Here is a 21895-nt window from a genome sequence, read left to right on the forward strand (position 1 = left end):
TTGTATGAGATTGTATAAGTTTGACTAGCTCTATATCCTATGGGTGCTAAAGCTCCTGTACAGGATTTGTGGAGTTATTTAATAACAATAAACAATAAACAATAAACAGTTCTGATGATAGCTCTGATTCATCTGGTGGTGACAAGGAATGACAGGCATGTGGAGATGATATCTATGCGGACATTGCCAGTGTTGCCCCTTTAGAATAGACCCATGTAATGTGTAAATAAACTCTTCATGTATATAACAGTAAAAAGTGTATAATATGTGTGAACATCATTGAGACTAAACCACCAACATTATGCAACACGATGAGGTAAGAAGTAATTTCCTCTTGAGAACGCCTGTACTGCATTCCCTTCCACACTTGTCAGCATGTTGGAGCTCTCCCCGCCACTACCAATACGTCTCCCACTCTGCATTGGAGGACTGTCAGTTCTAAATACTACAACTGTAACATGTTTTATTTCACAGCGAACCATCCATCTCTGAGGGAACGCGTTTGTTGCCCAAGGCATTCCCAAACAACGGCCCATCTGGAATTTTCTTTCTGCTGAAATAACACGTTACTATTTGCTGTTTAGAATAGGGGGTGATAATTCTTAATGACATAAATAAATCATACTATGCTGTACGCATTCATGAATTTGGCGTAAACAGAGTTAAATTCTGACATATATTTTCTAATATTTAGACTCTGTAGGTGGGCTGATTAGCTCTGACCTTCATGCCAGTGTTATTAATTCTATAACATCTATAACATAGCTAATTTCTGGCTTAATTAACTAGTTAACCCAGCAGAACAGAGTTCTTCTTGAGAACCAAATAGTCACTCAACATTGATATGCTCTTTTCATCTCTTCCAAATGTGTTACATGCTCCTCTCATATCATCCTTCTTGAATTTGTAATACTTGTATTTGATATAGAGTACACATTATGAAACTCATCATGTTATTTTCTCTATCCTCTGTTAGTTCCTTCATCTTAGGTTCAAATTTTTCGCCCCAAATCCTCTTCTTGAGCAACCTCAACCTGAGTTCTTCTCTTAATGCGAGAAATCAAATTTTTTATTACCTATAATATAAAGGAGAGGTAAAATCATAGTTTTGTTTATTTCAGTCTTTATATTCTTGAATTGCAGATAGAAAAACAAAATTCTGAACTAAATAGTGGGAACCATTCTTTAAATTTATTGTGTGCTTAAGGATGAAGGGATCACAATATTCAGCAGACTGGAAGTACTTGTTCATATTAACTGTTAGTTTACCCCTTAATAGTTGTTTCTTCTTCAGCCTGTGCTCATACCAGCAAACAACTGATGCATATCAGCAAGCTCATTAGAAGTCAACAAGGCACATCTGATGGTGAATGTTTGAAACTTTAGGATAAAATCAAGCATGAATTTAGCAGCAGATACGATTTACAGAACACATTTTACTATAAATATACATTTGATGTGGAGCTCATAATCACGAATTTAAAGTTCCTGAAGGATCAGCAGCTAAGGTTCTTTTTCTAAATACTTCCTAAAGTACCCATAGCAAATTATTTCTTTCTGGCAGACTTCTGGCACCTCAATTATAACTTCGCATACCACAGAATGAAAGGAACACTTACCATTCACTGTTAAAAACACTACAGCACTCAGACTTGCACCAATCCCATTGTTCGCCTCACACATGTAATAACCTTCATCCTCTTCTCTGACATCGTGAATTAGCAATGTACCATTCTTCAAAAGGCCTTCCACTTCATCAAACTGGGATGCCAGTTTACCTGAATAAATTACCGTATATCACTTAAAAAATATGGCATGTGGAAATATCTTAGCTAAAGAAAATGTATATTCAAAGTACTACCATATCAGAAATATAGATATTTCCATTTTCTTTAAAATATTGATTAAACAATCACAAAACCATTCTCAGAAAGATAGCAATTAGATGACCTAACTGAGGATGGGAAGATAATATTAAGATTGATCATGAAGAGACAGGGGGAAGGTGTGGACTTTCATTTGATTCAGAATATGGATCAGTAGATGACTTTTCTAACTACAATAATTAACCTTTAGGTTCCCTAAAATAAATGCAAATTCTTTGCTATCTGACCAATTACTAGCTTCTCAAGGAGGACTATGCTATATGGAGACAGTCCATTAATCAGTCAATCAAACAATCAGTCCATTAGTCAGTCAATTAAGCATATTCTTATTCATTCTGATCCATGCACAAAGGTACTCATGCAGCTTTATACAATCATTGTGTCCTACAAGTGGTCTCTCTGATCAATAATATTTAAGCATAGGGAAAGCCTGTAACTATGGCATCACTCATGCTCTGACAACCACAGCTCTGTTCAAAAAGTATAACAGGACAGTCTTGGTAATCTGATATCTATGGGACCAAGCTATCGCTGGATAACTGAAAAAGATAGATTACTGGAAAAAGTATATCGTAGCACATCCAACATAATACTCTTTAGCCAAATTAACAAGTTTTTCACCTTTGTTAAGTGTCTTAATTATTTCAGCTTTAGCACTTTAAGTTTTGTACTTATGTTTGTCAAAACTGGACATCTTCAGCACACATTAAATCCACCACCGTATGAAAAGCACTGTACAGGAAGTATATTACTGAAGACCTGGAAAACTGTATACTAGTGAGGGTCTAAATAAATCAGTCTGTCAAGCTCGACCGAACACAAGTCAGCACCTGCTGCCTGTAGAAACCTACACAAGATCACAGATACCTGTCTGGAGCCTGATGCCAGATTACTGGACATGTTGGACTAGCGTATGGCTGGATTACCGAAATTGTACTGTATTTAACCTTTTCATACATTGTATTTTGGTTTCTTATATATGTCCAGAAGACCCTATAGGATGATTATTTGGCAGCCTAGATATAAGTAGAAAGATAATATTGGAGCATGTGTGCTGAAAGCCAGAATAATTTAATCAGAAGGGATGTCCACTACTAGGTTATGGCACAATAAACAATGACACAACAATGAAATACGTCAAGCCACACAACGTAAGCAATGGAAGTATGACTGGGAACAACATTCTCTATGGGTCCATGCTGATAGTGATGTCATGCAGAAACAGAGGAATTGTGGGAATCGGTGTTTTGAGTTGGGTCTTTCCCAAGGCCGTATCACAAGGACCAATGGGGCAAGCGAATCAGTCCAGAGTCTAGAAACGTCCAGAGATAGTTTGCAGGAAGACAGACCAGCCCAAGTCTGAGGCTGTTGTGAAGGAGTCACCCCTTGTGGAGGTGTGGGAGGCAGAGGAGCCCCTACTGTTGTAAGTCATTGCATAGCAGTACCTAGTTGTGAGATAAGCACTAGCCAGTGAACACAGTACACGGAAGCTGAGGGATCTACAGCACTGGAAGCTGTTATCAGACAACCAGTGACAATACAGCCGACAGAAAAGATTTAGTGTGTGGTGTAGTAAACTGTAAAGAGTGTGAATTGGCGATAAATCCACAGTTACTTTTAGCTGCGATTTCTAAATGTGCAATATGTCCAACCAAGCCAAACATAGTTGCTTCAACATGTATCAAAATTACAATCGGTCTTAATGAAATTGACCATTTGGGTATGAAATGGGTTTCTCTGTCGTGGTATGGGGCTAATAACAAGCTGTACTGACCACTGTAAAAAAAATTCTTGTTCCAAAAAGGGCAAAAAATTCTGTGAGTAGTTGAGAGATCTATTTCTCAGAAAGGATTCTGTTGCATTATGCTAGCGGAACATTAATTAGATAATGGTAAAACAGATTTTAAAATCTCAGCATCTTTGTAGGTAAAAGTTCATAGAAACATTTCAATCTTCAGGAAAGTTTGTTAAGTTATTTTTGACATATTTCAGATGAAATAGTAGTATAAGGGCATACTTAAATTGTTACTGTTCTCATCTTCTTCTTTCTGAGAGAAAGTCCATTCTGCCAGTCACGTGAAGGTATGGTGGATATAGAAGTTCACAATTTATAGGAAGGTTGATAAAACTGACTGTAGGAAATATCACAGAATATTACTGTTGCCGTCATACAAAATTTTAACCAATACCCTACTCTCAAGGTTAAGTCCATATGTAGATGAAACTATTAGGGATCATCAGTGTGGGTTTCGACATAACACAAGAACTAAAGATCTTTCCCCCCCCTCCCATTTGCATTTGCTGGGTGTTGGAGGCATAATTGGAGTACAGTGAGACTGTACATTATCTAGTCATAGATTTCAAGGAAGCCTATGATTCAGTTAGGAGGGAAGATGGTGGAACCAGTAACATTTTATAACAGGAAGGAAGTATTTTACATTATTCTCATAGAGTTTTGGATACCCATGATGATGTAAATCTATTCAGAGATAAACATGAATATTTAAAAAAATAATAACATGAATATACTGAAGAAAACTGGAGAAACTATATCTGCAGCTAGTAAGAAGGTTGGTCTAGATGTAAACGTAGAGAAAACTAAGTGTATGCTGCTGTCTCATCACCAGGATGCAGGGCAGAATCATAACAGATGTTCTGAAAATGTGGCACAGTTCAGATATTTGGGAACAACCATAACACATCAAAGCCCAATTCAGGAAGAAATTAAGAGGAGATTGAACTCAGGTAACGTTTGCTACCATTCGGTCCAGAACCTTTTGTCTTCATTTCTGCTGTCTAGAAACATAAAAATTAGAATATACAAAGCTATAATTTTGCCTCTGGATCTGTATGGGTGTGAAACTTGTCTCTGACATTCAAGGGGGAATACAGACTGAGGGTGCGTGAGAACAGGGTGCTGAGGAGAATACTTTGACCAAAGAGAGATGAAGTGACAGGAATTTGGAGGACTGCATAATGGGGAGCTTCAGATTGATAGGGCATATAACATGGATGGTGGAGAAGAGGAATGCATATAGGCTAGTGGTGGGAAAGACAGATGGAAAGGGACTACTGTGAAGACCAAGACATAAGTTGGTGGATAATATTGAAATTTATCTTAGATAGATAGGATGGGGTGATACAGACTGCATTGATCTGGCTCAGGATAGGGGCCAGTGGAGGGCTTTTGTGAACATAGTAATGGACCTTAAGTTTCCATAAAATTTTGGGAAATTCTTGAGTAGGTGCGTGACTGGTGACTTTTCAAGAACGGTTTAGCTCCATGGAGTTAGTTAGTTATTCATAGTTATAAGAGTTCACACAACACCTCTGCTGGGAAACACGTTCCACCCATCCAGTTCACAGCCAGTCGCCATAGAGCTAATCATACCTTTATAAAGCAATATATCAAGATAAAGAATTAATCACCGTGTCCCTTTCGCCAAATGACAGTAGGTAAAGGGAAACCATCAGCCTGGCAGTGCAATGCTACTGTTTGGCCAGCAACCACACTGGTGTCTTTTGGCTCAATCACCCACTCAGGAGGCACTGAAATAATCCAAACACATCACATAATATTTACATGATTTTTCATAACCATTCCCATGAAAATGTATCTCAGAATCAGTAATGTATTTACAGTGTTTCTCATTACAGCATTATTTAGAGGGAAGATCTCCACATATTAGCAAATTTTTAAAAAAGAATTTCAGTTGTATTCATATCTTCAATGTGATGTAAAACAGGGACAACGTTTTTGATGTCAGTGATAACCTCTACTCACTCTGTGTCAAGGTATATTATTCTAAATGGAAATAGAACACTGAACTTCAATTTACAAAGCATAATGTTTATTTCAAGATATACACAGAAAAACAATGAGGTCTATTCCTAGACAAGAAAATATATTGTGACATGTTGCGCAACGAAGGACCCCTACCTCCCCAGCAGCATGTGGCGGTAACGTAGCGCTCGCGTAATAGGCGAGTCATCATCCCGCCACTCTCCCCATGGTGACGTCACGAGCGGAGTCGAAGTGAGCCGAGCGGAGCCGAAGTTAGCCGAGCCCCCGCAACCTGGTAGCTATGCAATGCGAGTCAACAGCGGTGACGTAACAGGATGATATGGCACTCATTACGCAACAGGCAAGCACTGCGGCTATATAAGTGAGCTGCACAGCGGCTGCGAGTTAGTTATAATGTGGCCATTGCCGAAGACATTTCCGATTTAGTCCTTGAGCTACCTCCGAGAGTTGTAATGTGGCTACCGCAGAGTTAAGTAGTAGACGAGCGAGTGTGTTATCAACAGTTCTCCAGTCAGCCGACTACAGTTGGAGTATAGCAGCCGTCGCGGAAAGAAGAACCGGACGTGTGTGTGATTGCGTAATTGGGAGTGTGTGATACAGTGATACATAGCTCCCCTACTGTAAACATGTAGACCACTGAAGACAGATTGAACTGATTTGCGCATAGGGTTATAAAGTGTGAAACCCCGCAACAGTGGTAACAGATTATTGCAATTAGAGTTATAAAGTGTGAAACCCCGCAGCTGTGTTATAATTAATTGTAGCCATTATTTGTAGATTGTTAAATAAACCAATTAACGATCTCTACGGCGTATTCAGTAATGAAACACGTTACAATATATTAAAAATAACATCTTAATTCTCACTCAGAGAATAGGGAACATCTGGAAATCAAGGGGAAAATCAATGAGCATGAAACAAACAATAAGAGAAAAATAATTAACCATTTGATACAAACATAAGCAAATTTAAGAATGATTATCAACCTGAAACTAAATTAGGAAAATATGAAAATTCTGTTTTGCTTGCAGAGTCCTGAAATATTTTGCATTTGTGGATAATTTTCAATTATGGAATGTACATCAGGTTAATGATGTTTGAGTGACTGATATCCTAATTGTTGAGCCTTAATCTGGGCCCAGTTCATGTGAGTTTTAGATTGCTATTAAAAGCTCAAGTAATACAAATTGTCAGGTATTTATCAATTTCTGACAGAATTAGAAAAGTAAGGAATAAAAAAGTGTTCTGAGATACATTTGACTATTATTTCTTTGATAAAACTGACAGTAGTAATTACTGAGGAATATTACTGTCATCAACTATATACAAAATTGTACCCAAATTCGTCTTTCAAGATTAAATCCATATGTAAATTGAACTGCTCAAGACCATTATTTTAAATTTCAGTGTAACAGAAAAACAGCAGATCATATATTCAGCATTTATCTGACACTGGAAAAATTGTGGGAGTACAATACAGTGGGATAGTACACTAAGTATTTATTGACTTCAAGAAGCACCAGCAATTCTGTAAGTGACTGTAACAATTCTGAATGAGAAATGGAATTTTATGGTGAAGTGGAATAACAAGGAGTTAATATTTCTCTCATTGTATGTAAGGTTGGAATTTCTTAGTGTAATATGGAGAGTTTTCTTATGGGTATCTCACTATTAAGTACTAATTTGCCTGTCAATTTTGAGTGGGTTTAAGGGAATCGTGAGGTGCAATATGGAACCCATGCTAATTCTGATTCAAGCTGCCAGAAAAAGCCTTTGCCAAATGTACAGTTTACTACAATTTATGTACATTCGCCATTTTTCTAGTACATCCAGATGTGTTCTTTGTTGACCTTACTGTCCTCTGCTCACATAACAAAGTATAGAATCCATGTCTGAGAAGAACAGATTCTGTTATCCCCAACAACAGGGCAATCACATGAGTAATGGTAGGTAGAGAGGACCAACTGCTTGGCATGGACTCTGAACCATAGAGAGCCCAGTGTCTTACCATAAGACCACAAGGTTCAGCTCTACTTTATATATTACATTTAAAATCATTGTTAATTAATAGTGAGAAAACAATTTACTTTGATATACAGGATGGTTCAAAGCCACAGTACCATACTTAAAGATGTTGTTGAGGAGATCAAGTTGAGCTGAGAGTGACAATGAAGTTTCTTCAAGTTTGCCTCCTTTTTGGAGTTACAGTATGTTTTTTTGGTGACATCACTTTGCATTTCTGTCCTCATTTGATGGGGGCTCAATGCAGAAAGATTGTGGCATCAGATAGCTGACTCAGGCATTAGCGCCAGTAACAAGAACAGTGGAAACTGCCTAGTATTGTTTTTGCAATGCAAATTCTCTTGCATCACTGAATGAGTAATACAATCGATATACAGGTTGGAGACGACCTTACAAATGTGTGTTTAACCTTTAAATTCCGGACTTTTGAAATGGTGGTAAGCTAGAGCTGGCCGAAGTTTATTTAAATGCCCGATGCTGGTGCGTGTTTAAATTCCCATTCCTATGAGGGCGTTTAAATAATTTTAAGCATTGTATTTAAAAATGATGTATCTAATACAATTTTTATGATAAATGGATGGAATTAACTTTGTATCAGAAAGAATGTAGTGTCGCATATTATAACAGAAGATTTGGTAATTTTTATACAAGCAGTTATACACTATTTTCTACTCTTTTCCTTTTAATTTTGATGCGTACTGTAAAAATGGTTTCCCAGTTCTTCACAGAGTTGTTCTGAATTATAAAATCAGTCCTGCTTGTAACAACTGACATATTTTAGCAGCCCCTAGTGTCATAAAATAGATGGAAGCAATAAAATCATTTGGTCTTCTGCTGACAAGTTTCATGTCTTTGTTATACTCTTCAGATTTTCGAATCTTTTGACTAAAGGACAGAAGAAAGAAAGCATGGTTGCCCTTTCTATGGCTGTGAACAGACAGTGACATTGTGGCTGAGTTACAGAGTGCGATCTGTTTTCTGTGCGTTCATAGTGAAATTGAATACTGTAGTTTTATTTCAGCCTATATATACATCAAGCAGATAAAAATAAGAAAAGGTATGCACATCGAATTTTACTATATATTTTTAACACATTAATCTGCAGAATCTGCAATAAAAGTACTGGCTCGAGGATGAGTGTGGGCATAACTCATACATATACTCTTTTGTGTTGTTATTCACTTAGGTATCATTTTAATTCCTCTATTAGGGTTTTACTCAAGTCTGTCTGGTAATTACTACATTTAAAAACAAATATTTAGGACTGTGCATGCGCTTCTACTAGTGGCGTGTACGCATGCTTCCACTAGCAGAGTTTAAATGCCTGACTGGCCAAATCGGGGTACTTTGGCCACAACGTCCATACTCATCATTGGCCCAATCGGGGTACTTCAGACGTTAAAGGTTAAAACAGTGCATCATAATCTATTAGAAACGCTCTCCTGCCACATACCTGTGTTAGTGATGGGATGAGGAGAGTGAGGAGAATGTGTGGCAAACCCCCAACCAGTGGCTGTCAGATTTTTGATGCAGGAGGACTTTCTCAGAATGAAATGTGGCATACTTGGCATGTGGATCAGATTTCCTTGTAGAAAAAGTACAAATGTTTCAGCTAGTGTGCAATGGGAATTGTAGAAGACTGTGTGAAGCCATCAAGTTTTGTACTGTATGTTGTGGATTCATGAGGCAGTATTCACAAGAAATGGTGTATACAAGCTACATAACCTGCATGTGTGGACAGCAGAGAATCTTCGTGCCACTCCTCACTCTTCAGTACAGTAATGATTTAGTGCCAGTGTTCGGGCTGGAATCATAGATGATGACATAATTAGACCATATGTGTTAGAGGACTGTTTTGATGGACAGTATTAAGACAATTTTCTTGAAGAACTGCTTCCATGTTTAATGGAGGATGTGTCTTTACATGTGTGTGAGAGCATGTGGCATGAAGATGCCCCTCCCCATTTTCATATCAAACTAACAAATGGGTTGACAATAACTTTCCGGAAACACAGATTGGGCATGAGGGTCCAATCACCTACCCTCCACATTCTGCCACACTCACTCTCCCCCCTACATTTTTATTTGTGGGAATGTCTGAATGACATGGGAATTTGGGATCTAGACAAACTAATTAGTCACATTGAGGTGGCTGCTACAGACATTAGGAATCTAAATAGAAAACTAGTTACTGCTAGAGGCTCAATCTGGCGTCACTGTCAGGCATAAGTTTAGTTGGAGGGAGGATACCCTGAACGTATGTTGTTACTCACATTGGGTGTGCTGACACAAAATGTACTCAGAATTTTTCAGGAGCAATGGCTGAAGAGTGCTATAAAGCACTGAATTTGCAGTCTTTCTTCCTTTCTTTAATTGAAAACAAGGAGATCAGTTGACATTTTATGTTAAAAGAATTGTTTCCAAATTGTAAAAATCCACAATCACAACAACACAATCTGACATCACATTAAAGTCATAACTCCTTAAATGTGGCAAATCTAAAAATAAATTTTATTTACAATCTCATCTCTAATTGATCTCCCCAGATACCTCTTTAAGTTTTGTACTGGAGCTCTCAAACATTCTGTATAACTACACTATTTCATATTTTGATATGAATAACTGTGCGAATGTCACACTTCGCGGTTTTAGTAATCGGGAGCTCCATTTCTAACGGCAACCGTGCCAAGACTGAGCGTCCTAGCTACGTGTGCGCATGCTTGGTGGTATTGGGGGAAGTGGGGGAAGCAACGAATGCAACAGGGTTGCCATCAGCCGCACGAAAAATTACCCAGCGCTTTGGAGACCTTACTTTTGGAATCAGCTACGTATATCAAAATATGAAATATATATATATGTAATATGTATATATATACATATAGGCATACAATGGGTTTCAGATTTTGATTTTTTGTGTAATTTTTCTTACTCGGGAGAGCAAACAGTCGACCAGGTCAGGTTTCAGAGCAATCCTGAAGAAAATATTAGTTTGGGACAGGAATGGGTAAGGTGAGTTACCGCTGATGGTGAGGTGTGCTGTGTGAGTGGTGACTCTTGCCGAATTGCTGGCCACGCATGTGTAGTTGCCGCTGTCACCACGCTTGACACTATTCATCGTCACAATGCTAGAATATGCGTCGAATGGTGTGATGCGGATGTGGCTTGGGAGAGGCGCCCAGTTTTTCAGCCATGTCAGATTCAGTGGAAAATCCCCTTGGTGCACCATACATGCCACCTGGACCCGCGCCCCTTCAGCCAACTTCGGGAAAGCGAACGGTGTGATCTCGGGGGGCACTGCAATGTGCAAAGAGTGCAAGGTGCAAGTGCAAGTGCAGTGTGCAGTGATACTGTGAGAAAGGTGAGTGGAGCAGATGAGGGCAGTGCAGTGTGCTGTGCAGGCCACTCCATCCAACATGCAACTTGGGACATTATGAAAAATGCACGAGTTTTTCATTTATATCTAGAGCTATCTCTCAAATCCCTGATTTGTTTACACAGTAGTCAAAGAGCCTATTTGCTGTTTACTTCTGCATAAAATTAAAATATACATATAAATAAAAAGCTGCATTTTATGATTTGTTTATTTATTTGAGAAGTTATTACTCTGCATGTAAAATAGAAAAATAATTACAATGAGTGACATCGGATACTGCGCTGTGTATTACTGAAGTCAAGTTCTTCTCCAGTTCACACCTCTACTAAGTCACCTTTATTTTTTACCCATACTTAATGTCCATATTTCTATTAATCTGTGTTACTTTTTCAATTCTGGAAAATTCAATTTAAGAGTAATGGAACTGTTTGAAATGTGTACTGTTGTGCAGATACAATCATCAGAACTTGGTCTCTAAAGTAAGTGGAGGAAACAAAGAATTGAGGTGTTCCAGTTTACAGTTGGATGGAGGGTGTGCCAAGTGCTGTGCTGCTGTGTGTGAAGTGCTGGGGTGCCAAGTCCCAAAAGCAGCTAAAATGGGGGAAAGCTGTAGGTGCGGTACCATTGACTGCCAACACGACTGAGTGGGAAGCTGTGGCAGCACGGTTGCTGGCTTGGCATGTGTAGCGTCCACCGTGCTCCGTGCTCAGTTGCTCTATCATCAGAGTACTACTGAACTCCCCCAGTTTGCGCACCGTGAGTGCAGGGAGTTCCAAGCTCAGCACTTCATCTTCATCCTTGAGCCAGTGGATGGAAAGTGGAGTATCTCCTTTCGTCACTAGGCACTGCAACCCCAAGCGTTCACCCAACCGGACACCGCTCTCAATGGAAAATGGATAAATGCTGGGTGGCTCTGTAATGGAGGCATATGTCAGGTGATGGTGCCAGTATATCTGCTTGATACTGGATTGATTCCTGTGGCTCTGCTTCCATCAAATAATCAGTAAGAATTTGCTATAGAAACAACAGTGAGTGCTCAAACTTTTGGATTAAGATTAAAGTAGAGGACTAAAAATGAACTTTCTTAGCAAATAATTTGTTACCAGTGCACTGTAAAGTATGAAGTATGATCTTGTACTCCGATACAATTATTAAGTTCAATTTCTCAAACCTTTGCAGCACCATGAAAATTATCTATATCCTAAAACTGCTGGTACAGTTAGTACGGTTAATTTCAAAGCTCTTTCACACATTTCATTTTAGTATTTTAAGTACTGCAGTGTGTGTTTAATAATAACTGTACCATGTTCTGCAGAATTTTGTGCAACACTGTGTTAAAAAATAAAAAACAAACATGTTTGTCAATATATATGTACAGGTGAAAGTGAAACTATGTCAGCTTACAGACGTGATGCCCTATTCTGGAAATCTGGATCTGTGAATTTATTTTTGTATTGGCTTACACTGTTATCATCAGTCATCTTTGCCATCATCGATATTGCCACAATTCATGATACACAATATTTGTATAACTATGAGAATTTTCTTTCATGCTGAAAGAGATATGGGGTCCAGGACATCATTTTCCATGACATTCTGTATCAGGACATAGCAAGAAGTGGTACATGATTAGGCTTGGCTTGGCTCTCTCTCTCTCTCTCTCTCTCTCTCTCTCTCTCTCTCTCTCTCCAGTGGCACCAAAACCATCACTTCCTTCTTGCTCATGGTTAAAAAAGGAAGGTAACAGAGCTAGGTTTCATTACCATCTATACAATTTCTTTAATATAATGGGCATTTAATCTGAGCAAAACAGGTTCACCAACTATGATCTTCAGATTATTTTTGTGTATAAATTTTACTTGCCTATTTTTATACCTGTTGAATTACTGTGCACTATAACTTGCCAAAATCACTGTTAAAGAAGTTATTGAAACACATCATTGTGATTTCGTTCTTAAAAATTATAAGGAAATGTAAAAATACTGTGTGCATTATAATCATCAAATCTAAATATTAACACTTAAAAATTAAAGACTCCTTTATTGTTATGGATTAAAATAAGGTATATATGTGTGTATTGTGCTCTGTGTTGTGTCTTGCTCCTGTGACTGTGTGCATTGTACACGTGAATGTAGGAAGAGTGCTCCCATAGAGGAGGATTGGCGTGATTCACGTATTTGAGATATGACATATGGATGATGAATCCTGAAAGGTTTTAATATTTAGAATTTATTGTTATACATGACGAATACACATTTTAGTCATTTTAGAATGAAGACGTCATGGCATGCAGTGCAGTAGTTTGACGTGCATAGAGACACACCTGAAGATGGCACATTAGTGCTGAAACATGTAGTGAAAAGTGAAGAGAAAGGTGAAATTAAATAAAAACTGTGCACTGTAAGACGGTTAGCATAAATACACATCATGGTTTACGATTCCTCTTAATTTTGTGTATTACTTTAGGGCCATACAGATATTGTAAAAATTTTTGCAAATATAATAAATGCTAATTTGAAATTGAGAGGATTATCTGTTTCATGCAGCTTACCCATTACACTTATATCTACACTCCCTTTGTCTGAAAGGCCTTGACGATTTCTTGCTTGACAAGTGTATGTACCCTGGTCTGCCTTCTGTTGAACATTTTCTATTGTTAATGTGCCATTTGGATGAACTGTCTGCCGGTGGTTTACAGGTAACACACGTCCATCTATATAGAATCACAAATATGTTAATAGCAAAGAATTTACACTCATACACTCATTCATTTATACCACCATTAGGAGGGTGGTGAAGTGGAACACTCTAGATTTGTTGTAGGAGATGCACAGTTCAAATCTCATCTGGGAGAACAACTATCCTGTCTGAGGTTTATTCCTGGTTTTCTTCAGCCCCTGTAGGGAAATGGCTGGAATATAATTTCAAGTAGGCCATGGCAACATTCTTCCAAAATATTTCCAATTCATCGTTCATCATTATCCCACTGTCTGATGAACTACATGTAATTTCACTACTGACAGCAACATTAATGAACAAACAAAACAGAACCACCAAGCACTATATATAAATCACCTGTATAAACTCTGTTATGCTCAGTTTTAAAGTTGAACTGGACATCACTCTTGCTTTGCATGTCAGTACTACTTTGATTATCAGTAGTGGACTAAATGTTATGACCAGTGTCTATTTTACATGAAGAGGATAGTACCATGACCTGCCTTCCTTGCACATTCAAATACTTCAGTACTTTACTGAAAGCTACATTATAATTCAGTATTTTAAATTATCAAAAACAAAACAAAAAAACAGTTATTTAATGTAGAATTTAAATGTTCACAACTTGACCAATTGTAAATGATTACAGAACTTTGCAATGAATAATATTTCAAACTGATCACTTATACAGAACCACAGGCAAAATGATAGTTCTGTATATTCTAATTTTTATGTTTTCGGACAGCAGACAAGAAGACAAAAGGTTCTGGACTGAATGGTAGCAAGCAATACCTGAATTCAATCTCCTCTTAATTTCCACCTCAATCAGGTTTTGATTTGTTATCATCATTCCCAAATATCTGAACTGTGCCACATTTTCAGAACATCTGTGTCCTATCTTTATGTCATGATTTTGCCCTGCATTTTGGTGATGAGACAGCAACATATAGTTAGTTTTCCTTACGTTTACTTTTAGACCAACCTCCTTACTTGCATCAATTAAAGTTTGTGTGTGTTTTTTTTATGGTAACTACATATATTATCACTAGTAGATTCACATTATCCATATAGACCAACATCTGATGAGTCCCGTATATTTTCAGTCCCACCTGGTTTTCCTGGACCTTGTTAATGGCATATTCTAAAGCAAAATTGAAAAGGAGTGGCGATAAAGCAGCTCCTTGCTTTAGACCATTCTGGATAGGAAAATTATCAGACAAATATTTGCCTACATGGATTTTATTATACGTTTCGTTTAAACACATTTTAACCAGCCTAAATATTTTCATGAGTATCCCAAATTCTATCAGAGTATTGTACAATACTTCCCACCTAACTGAATCATAGACTTTCTTGAAGTCTATGATAGCTGATGTGCTGTCTCATTGTACTCCAATTTTTTCTACAGTATCTGATGAACGCAAAAGATCTGATCCATAGTTGATCTGTTATGTCAAAACCCACACTGACGATTCCCAAGAGTTTCATCTATATATGGACTTAACCTTGAGAGAAGAATATTGGATAAAATTTTGTATGAAGTTAATAGCAGTGATATCCCCCGATAATTACTACAGTCAGTTTTATCACCCTTCTTGTGAATTGGTACAATAATAGATTCTTTCCACTGATCAGGCAATTTTCCCTTATGCCAAATAGAAGTAATTAACATATGGCTCTTAGATCGTAATATTTCACTCCTGCCTGCATAAGTTCTGCTGAAATTTGATTCATACCTGGAGATTTATACCTCTTCAATTTTTGCAATAGCATTTTCAACCTCAAAAGGGCTGGGATCAGGTATTAACGGCTCAGCTGTATGCATTTCTCACTGCCAAACAGCACTGACCCTATGTACATTCAATAACTGAGAGAAGTAGTTCTTCCACCTATTCAAAATGTTGTTGGAATCTGCAAGCAGATTACCATTCTCATCTTTACTAAGTTACTTCTCGGTTGGTAACAACTCTTAAAGTCATTTTTTCCTCTATACAGGTCTCTAATGTTCTCTATCTTACTGTTCATTGGAAGCTCTTCAAAAGTTTTTCTTTCAAATATTTCCTCTTTTTATTCCTGAAATGCCTGCTGGTTTCACGTCTTATATTGTTCAGATTATCCCTATTTATTTCACTTGGATCCTGTAACCATTGTGATTTGACTTGTTTTCTGTGGTCTAGTACACAGATACCTAGAGAGAAAAATGCATTTATTTAATTTTTTTCAGAACTCCATGAGAGACACTCCTGGCTTGAACCCTTTGCCAGGGTCATTGTCCCTCATCTGACCACAAATCTGAAAGTTTCTTCAGGATGTAGTTTTAAGAATGAAAGTGCCAGAGTGGTCTGGCATGTAGTTTCAGGCTGAAGGAAATGGGAGTAATCAGGATAAGAGGTTTTCTGACTCTTATTTAATGAATGCTTTAGAGTTTAAATGAAAAAACTGAATATAAACAGCTCATAAATTTCACATATTTAAAGAGACTGATGTTAATACATTACACAAACAATAGAAAAACAAAACAAACTCCGTGGCTTGAGTCCACAAGCGAGCTATACAGACCGAGCGACCACCGCCTGTTGCGCGAAGTCAGTGCCAACTTTAGAGTATAGAGGGTGTCACAGGGTCAGTTCAACGAATGCCCACAGATGTTAATTTCAGTTTTCTAGACTGGAGCCGCTATTTCCTTGAAATAGTTCCTCAATTATCCTCATGAGAATTAGTGGACTCGTTCCAGACCCACTACTTCTCAGAAAATCTGGAAGCGCAGGGAATACTTGTAGAATACTTGAAGGGCCCAAACAGGCGGTAATCTGAATGGGCGAAGTCTGGGCTGTGGGGAGGACAGGGCAGCACTTTCCAACCAAACTTTCAAAATTTTCTCAAATTCGGTTGGGCATATCAAGGACATGCATTATTGTGTTCAATAATGAAGTGTTGCTAACAGGCACTTGTCACAAAGGGCACATCACAGCTTCTTGAATGCCAGATCATAATGAACTGCACTGACAGTTTCCTTTCTGGGAAGGAAATCAACCAATGAGCATCCCAGAAAAGTGTTCTCACATTTTCCTCAACCGAAAATATGATCCTAGCTTTCTTCTTCTTTGGAGATGCAACATGAAGTCATTACATGGTCTGTTGCTTTATTTTGGGGTCAAACAGTGTGAAAGCTTTCATCACCAGTCACTTTCCAGCATCCCAAAATCTTTTGCACCTCCTGCACAGCACTGTGTCCAATGGCAAGTTGTGCCAAAATTTTCCTATTGTCACCCTTCGGTCTTCTGTAATGAGCATATCAACTTTCTGCCTCTTGCATTCTTTATTAGCAGTTCTTTATCAACCGCTGTGAGGCAGAATGACGATGTCCCTTGTGTCATCTTTGAAGTGTTTCACCCAACATTGCACACTGATGATGCCAAAGCAGGAGACTCCATAGACATGACAAGATGAAAAATATTTGCAGCAATTTTCCTCCTTTACAAGGAATTCAACCACAGCATGTTGGTGAAACAATACTTGTACATCATCCATAGCCATCCTGCTGCAGTAGATTTTGGATAAGTACTGGTGCACAGGCACTGGACCTGGATTTCAGACTGCAGAAAGCAGATTTGGTTATCTGCCATATAACCTAATGCTGCTAATTACTTTCAGTGTGGTCTTCATATTTTGGCCATTTCCCCAGGCTTCTCTACTGATCTGGAGTGTTAACTCACTTCTGAAATACCATTTCCAACCCTCCTGGAAGTAAGGCAACATGGGCCACAGCGAAACAAGAGAGATTATTTCCTACATATCAGAAGCGAGGAGGTGATGCCTTGTTGGAAGACATGTGTACTGTTTAGCCAAGCTATAAACTTTTTACAATGTAGCTGCTGTTTACTAGCGATTCTTATGTTTTCTGTTGCTCTCAAAGATTTCATGTGAAACTTTGTTTTTCTGGTTTCTCTGCAATTCTCCACAGCGATTAAATCTACACTTCTTGTGCAATGGTAATTTTAAAGCTTGTTGCACAGCTTTCAATCCAGGTGGGTAATATTATTAATGTGATACTTAAATGATAATTTGGTAAGTTATATATATTTTTCATTAACAGTACAATTAATTATTTTGTGCTCACATGTGTTAAATATGGAGCAAAACAAGGCAAAAGAAACTAAAAAGAAGAACTCTTCTGAAGACAGTATCCATGAAGTCATTCTTTTGGCTGAGCAAGGAATCACTTTACAAAAAGCAGGGAAGTGTACAGATTGTACATATGATATTATTTTTCCGGTAAAAATGGCACATTCACAAAACAGATGCATGTACCTGCACGTACGCACACATACAAATTTCAAATACAGCTTAAAAATTGTCCACCTTTCCCATGTTTTAACAAACATGACAGTCACCTGTCAAACATAGTAATTGATTTGGGAAGGGAGACTGCGGTAATGGTATTCACCTTCCATCCCCACCGCACCACAATTTGCAGTCCCTGGATATTTGGGTATGTAAGGCATTTGAACGTATAAAAATGCTGCAGCTGACAACTGGATGATTTGGTGTTCACGATGAATGCTCTCAATATATCAAATTGGTGGCACAGTGAAAGCTGCACACCAGAGGGGATTATCTCCAGAAAACATTATGGCTGGATTATGAAAATCTGGAATTTTCCCATTTGGCAAATATGTTTTCATAGATGGTGTCCTTGGCAATTACATCACTGGTCAACCTTAGGTGGAGCAAGCCAAGAGTGTTTCAACAAACTCAATAATCAACCACCAGAGAATTCAGAAGCACCTGAAAGTGATGCTGCATATGTAAATAGTAAAACACTTTGAGATTCAGAAGGTGTGATTTCAGTAAATGACAACTGTTCTGCTGTGATAGGCCCTGCTGTTAACCAAGATGCAGAACCGTCATTAGCTCATAGCTCAAAAAATGCTCATCAAAGAAGCACAGGCACAACAAGCATCCTAGAGATGAATGGAAAATAAAAGATCTTCAAAAGGAAAGGGTCCCAAAATGTCACTTTCCAAGAAAAAGAAATATGATTGTGAGACTGAGGAAAGAAAAACACAAATGATTCTTGCTGATTCCAGAAATGTTGAAAGCAAAGTCTCCTGAGAATTTCCGAAGAATTCAAAAAAGAACATTTGGAGTGGATTTTGTTCTTGTTCAGTTTGTTATTCCTGGAAGAAATTAATTTCTTATGTTGGGAAAATAATGTGCTCCAAAGAGGATGAGATTAATTTTCTTAGAATCAACAAGATAAGTTTGTAAAACCTGAAACTGAAAACAGCATGTCCTTAAAATGCAGACAAAGACATATGGTCTGAGGCTGTGACAGTGGCACTTATGAAGAGTTGTATTTTGTAGGATATAACACCGTATAGCCAATTCTACTGTCCAATTATTTTGTTCTTGAAACCCATTTCACTATTTACATTTTCAATTTAGTTATAACTGAAATAAAATGACACAGCATAGTAAATCCATGCATAAGGCACCTTTTGTGATCTCAGACTCTTTCATCTTTATTGAAAAGAGACCACCACCATCACCATCTGCTCTCTCAGCCTGAGTGAAACAAGTCATGATAACTATTCCACTTTGAGGTTGTAAATTTGAATTCATGCATGCCATTCGCCTTCCCCCCCCCCCTTGGCACTACAGCCCCAGTGGGCCTAGGCCTACCTCCATGAACTCTGTTCACTTCGGTTTTTCTAGATCTTACACATACAGTAGGACTCCTTGGGCGAGTGATCAGCTCGTCGCAAGGCCTCTACCTGTAGACAAACACAGAAAAACGCACACAAACATCCATGCCGAGTGGGATTCGAACCCACGATCCAGGCTTCCGAGCGAGCGAAGACAGTGCATGCCTTAGACCGCTCGGCTACTGTGACCGGCAGGCCATTCGCCTTACTCTGAAGTAAATCATACATTATTACCTTTCTCCCACATGATTGCATGGATCGGAAAGCCGGCCGCTGGACACGTTACTGCTAATGCTTCCCCGGCCACAGCGGAGATCGGGGGCATTTTACGTATTATCGGCAGTCCTGAAGGAAGGAGCAGAAACAAGTGGAACTTTTCAGCAGACGCAAGGGACAATTTATACAGAACATCTCACAACGACATGGCCAGACTTCGGGAGTGTATTCTATAAGCAATCGGAGTTTAAAAAAAAAGACAATCCTATAAGCCGGGATAGCTCAGTTGATATAGAGACTGGCTACGGACTGGACGGCCGAGGGGTCGGAGTTCCAGTCCCGGTACGGTCAAGAATGTTTTCTTCTTCATGTCGTCCAGACCGGCTCTGGGGCCCACCCAGCCTCCTATCCAATGGGTACCGTGGGATTTCTCTGGAGGTAAAGCGGCCGAAGCATGAGGCTAACCGCTCACCTCCAGCTGGTGCCCAGTTAAAAAAATGTGGATCAATACATCCACCCCCATTAAGCCTTCATGGCCTAGTGCTTAATTAGTTAAGCACAGGAACAACTTTACCTTCTTTCTGCAGCAATAGTTCATTTCATTACCGTTATCAAGTAAAGTGTTAGTGGGATGGATCACTGAATTAAAAATGAAATTTCCTTCGAACTGGTGTACTGTCAGCTTAAGCGTTTACAGTTAATGCTGTCAGTTTTAGTACAAGAAATATTAAAACTAAATTGAGTCTTTAAGATGTCCTCCTGCAGCTCGAAGGCATACCGCTGTGCAGTGTTTTTATTTCAGTTGGTTCGTAGAATGGCAAACAACTGAAACGTAGCGGCAAACGTATCAGAAGTAACACATCTGCTTGTGCATTGTACGTTTTCGTCTTGAGCTTAAAACTGGGGGTCAGAGTGCGGAAAACATGATTTAGAAAGATAAAAACACGGTGCAACTTGGTATCTTTGCGTTGAATGACTTTGTCTTGATGCGTTTCAATTAATCTCTTATCCCTTCTGAGGTACATGTACAAACTGCTTCCACGTTTCCGGCTTGTCACTATTGTGCACCTTTACCCCATACAAGTGCATAAACAGAAATCCAAAGCGCTCAAGCCATGCAAACGGGTCCACATCGTCATATGGACCTTTCTTGACAATTTGCGTTCAAATGCTCCGTAATAACTTTATTTTTCTCCGTCACCACAATAAGAAATAGGCATACACTACATATTCTTCGTTTCTTACAACTCGTTTCGGTTCACTTTACCACCATCAGATTATTTCACTTGTTTTCGTGCACCTGTATTGGTCTGCTAGTATGTAATGTAATGCTATTTAATGCTATGTAAAGGCGTAATAAAAGTTAAGACGGTATATTAATAGTTAAAATGTTAAATCATTAAAACTAAAAATTAATTGTTTACAAAGGTTTCCTTGTCTTTTTATGTGGGTGTAGTAGTTGTGTGTAGCTTTTCTGCTGGTGAATTTCTCTGGGGTTCTTCCCTGTAGTATATTTGGGAGAAGTCTTGAGTGCTGTATGTAGTGTTGTGACTGTTCACTAGAATTAAAGTTACTAAAATTTGTGAATTAAGAACAAACAAGTACATGACATAGGTTATAAGTAAGGCGTAAGCAGTTAATCACAATTTTACATTCAGAAAAATGACATAATCTCATTCTTGCTGTGTGGACAGGATGCAGCATTCGCTATGCTTCTTGGTATTTTAGCTCCTAGAGCTACTGCGGCATGTCCTTCGAGTTCAGAGATATGACAGATAGTGCAAGGCATAAACAAAAAGTAGGTGGGGCAGAGATGCATGCATCAAGATGATGACAAAAATGCCCTTAAGTTTTCAAGGGCTAAAATTGCGTATGAACCCTGTATCACTGTTAATTGTAAATTTCTGGTAAATTCCGAAATTCTGAACTAGACCAAGAAGGACTGTTTCAGGAAGAAGCTTCTTCTTCAAAGTCTCGGCTCGAAGAAGCTCGCTACTTCGGTGAGCTCATTCACCAAAAGATTCGTCTTTCAACTTCAGAAATATGAGGACGCCAATCGGCGTCACGTCATCACCGTCACAACTTGTGTATTATTAAGTTTAATGCAAGTTCATTTAGTACAAGTAACTTACCAGAAATTGGAGTAATACAGGGATAAACACAGGGT

At 38.5% G+C, this 21895-nt stretch overlaps 1 protein-coding gene across 2 annotated transcripts in view; it reads right to left on the bottom strand.

Annotated features, from left to right (window-relative positions):
• Positions 1–21895, bottom strand: part of LOC111871092 (Down syndrome cell adhesion molecule-like protein Dscam2) — a 244320-nt gene that overhangs the window by 69097 nt on the left and 153328 nt on the right. For both annotated transcript variants that reach the window (XM_023863883.2, XM_033754105.1), the window contains exons 10-14: positions 19747–19857; positions 13638–13799; positions 11709–11999; positions 5316–5435; positions 1620–1778 (exon numbers count right to left, since the gene is read on the bottom strand). In XM_023863883.2, the coding sequence (XP_023719651.1) occupies positions 1620–1778; positions 5316–5435; positions 11709–11999; positions 13638–13799; positions 19747–19857 (843 nt within the window). The remainder of the gene's footprint in view (positions 1–1619; positions 1779–5315; positions 5436–11708; positions 12000–13637; positions 13800–19746; positions 19858–21895) is intronic.

This window comes from Cryptotermes secundus, unplaced genomic scaffold, assembly GCF_002891405.2.
Source record: "Cryptotermes secundus unplaced genomic scaffold, Csec_1.0 scaffold188, whole genome shotgun sequence".
Classification (NCBI taxonomy): Eukaryota; Metazoa; Arthropoda; class Insecta; order Blattodea; family Kalotermitidae; genus Cryptotermes; species Cryptotermes secundus.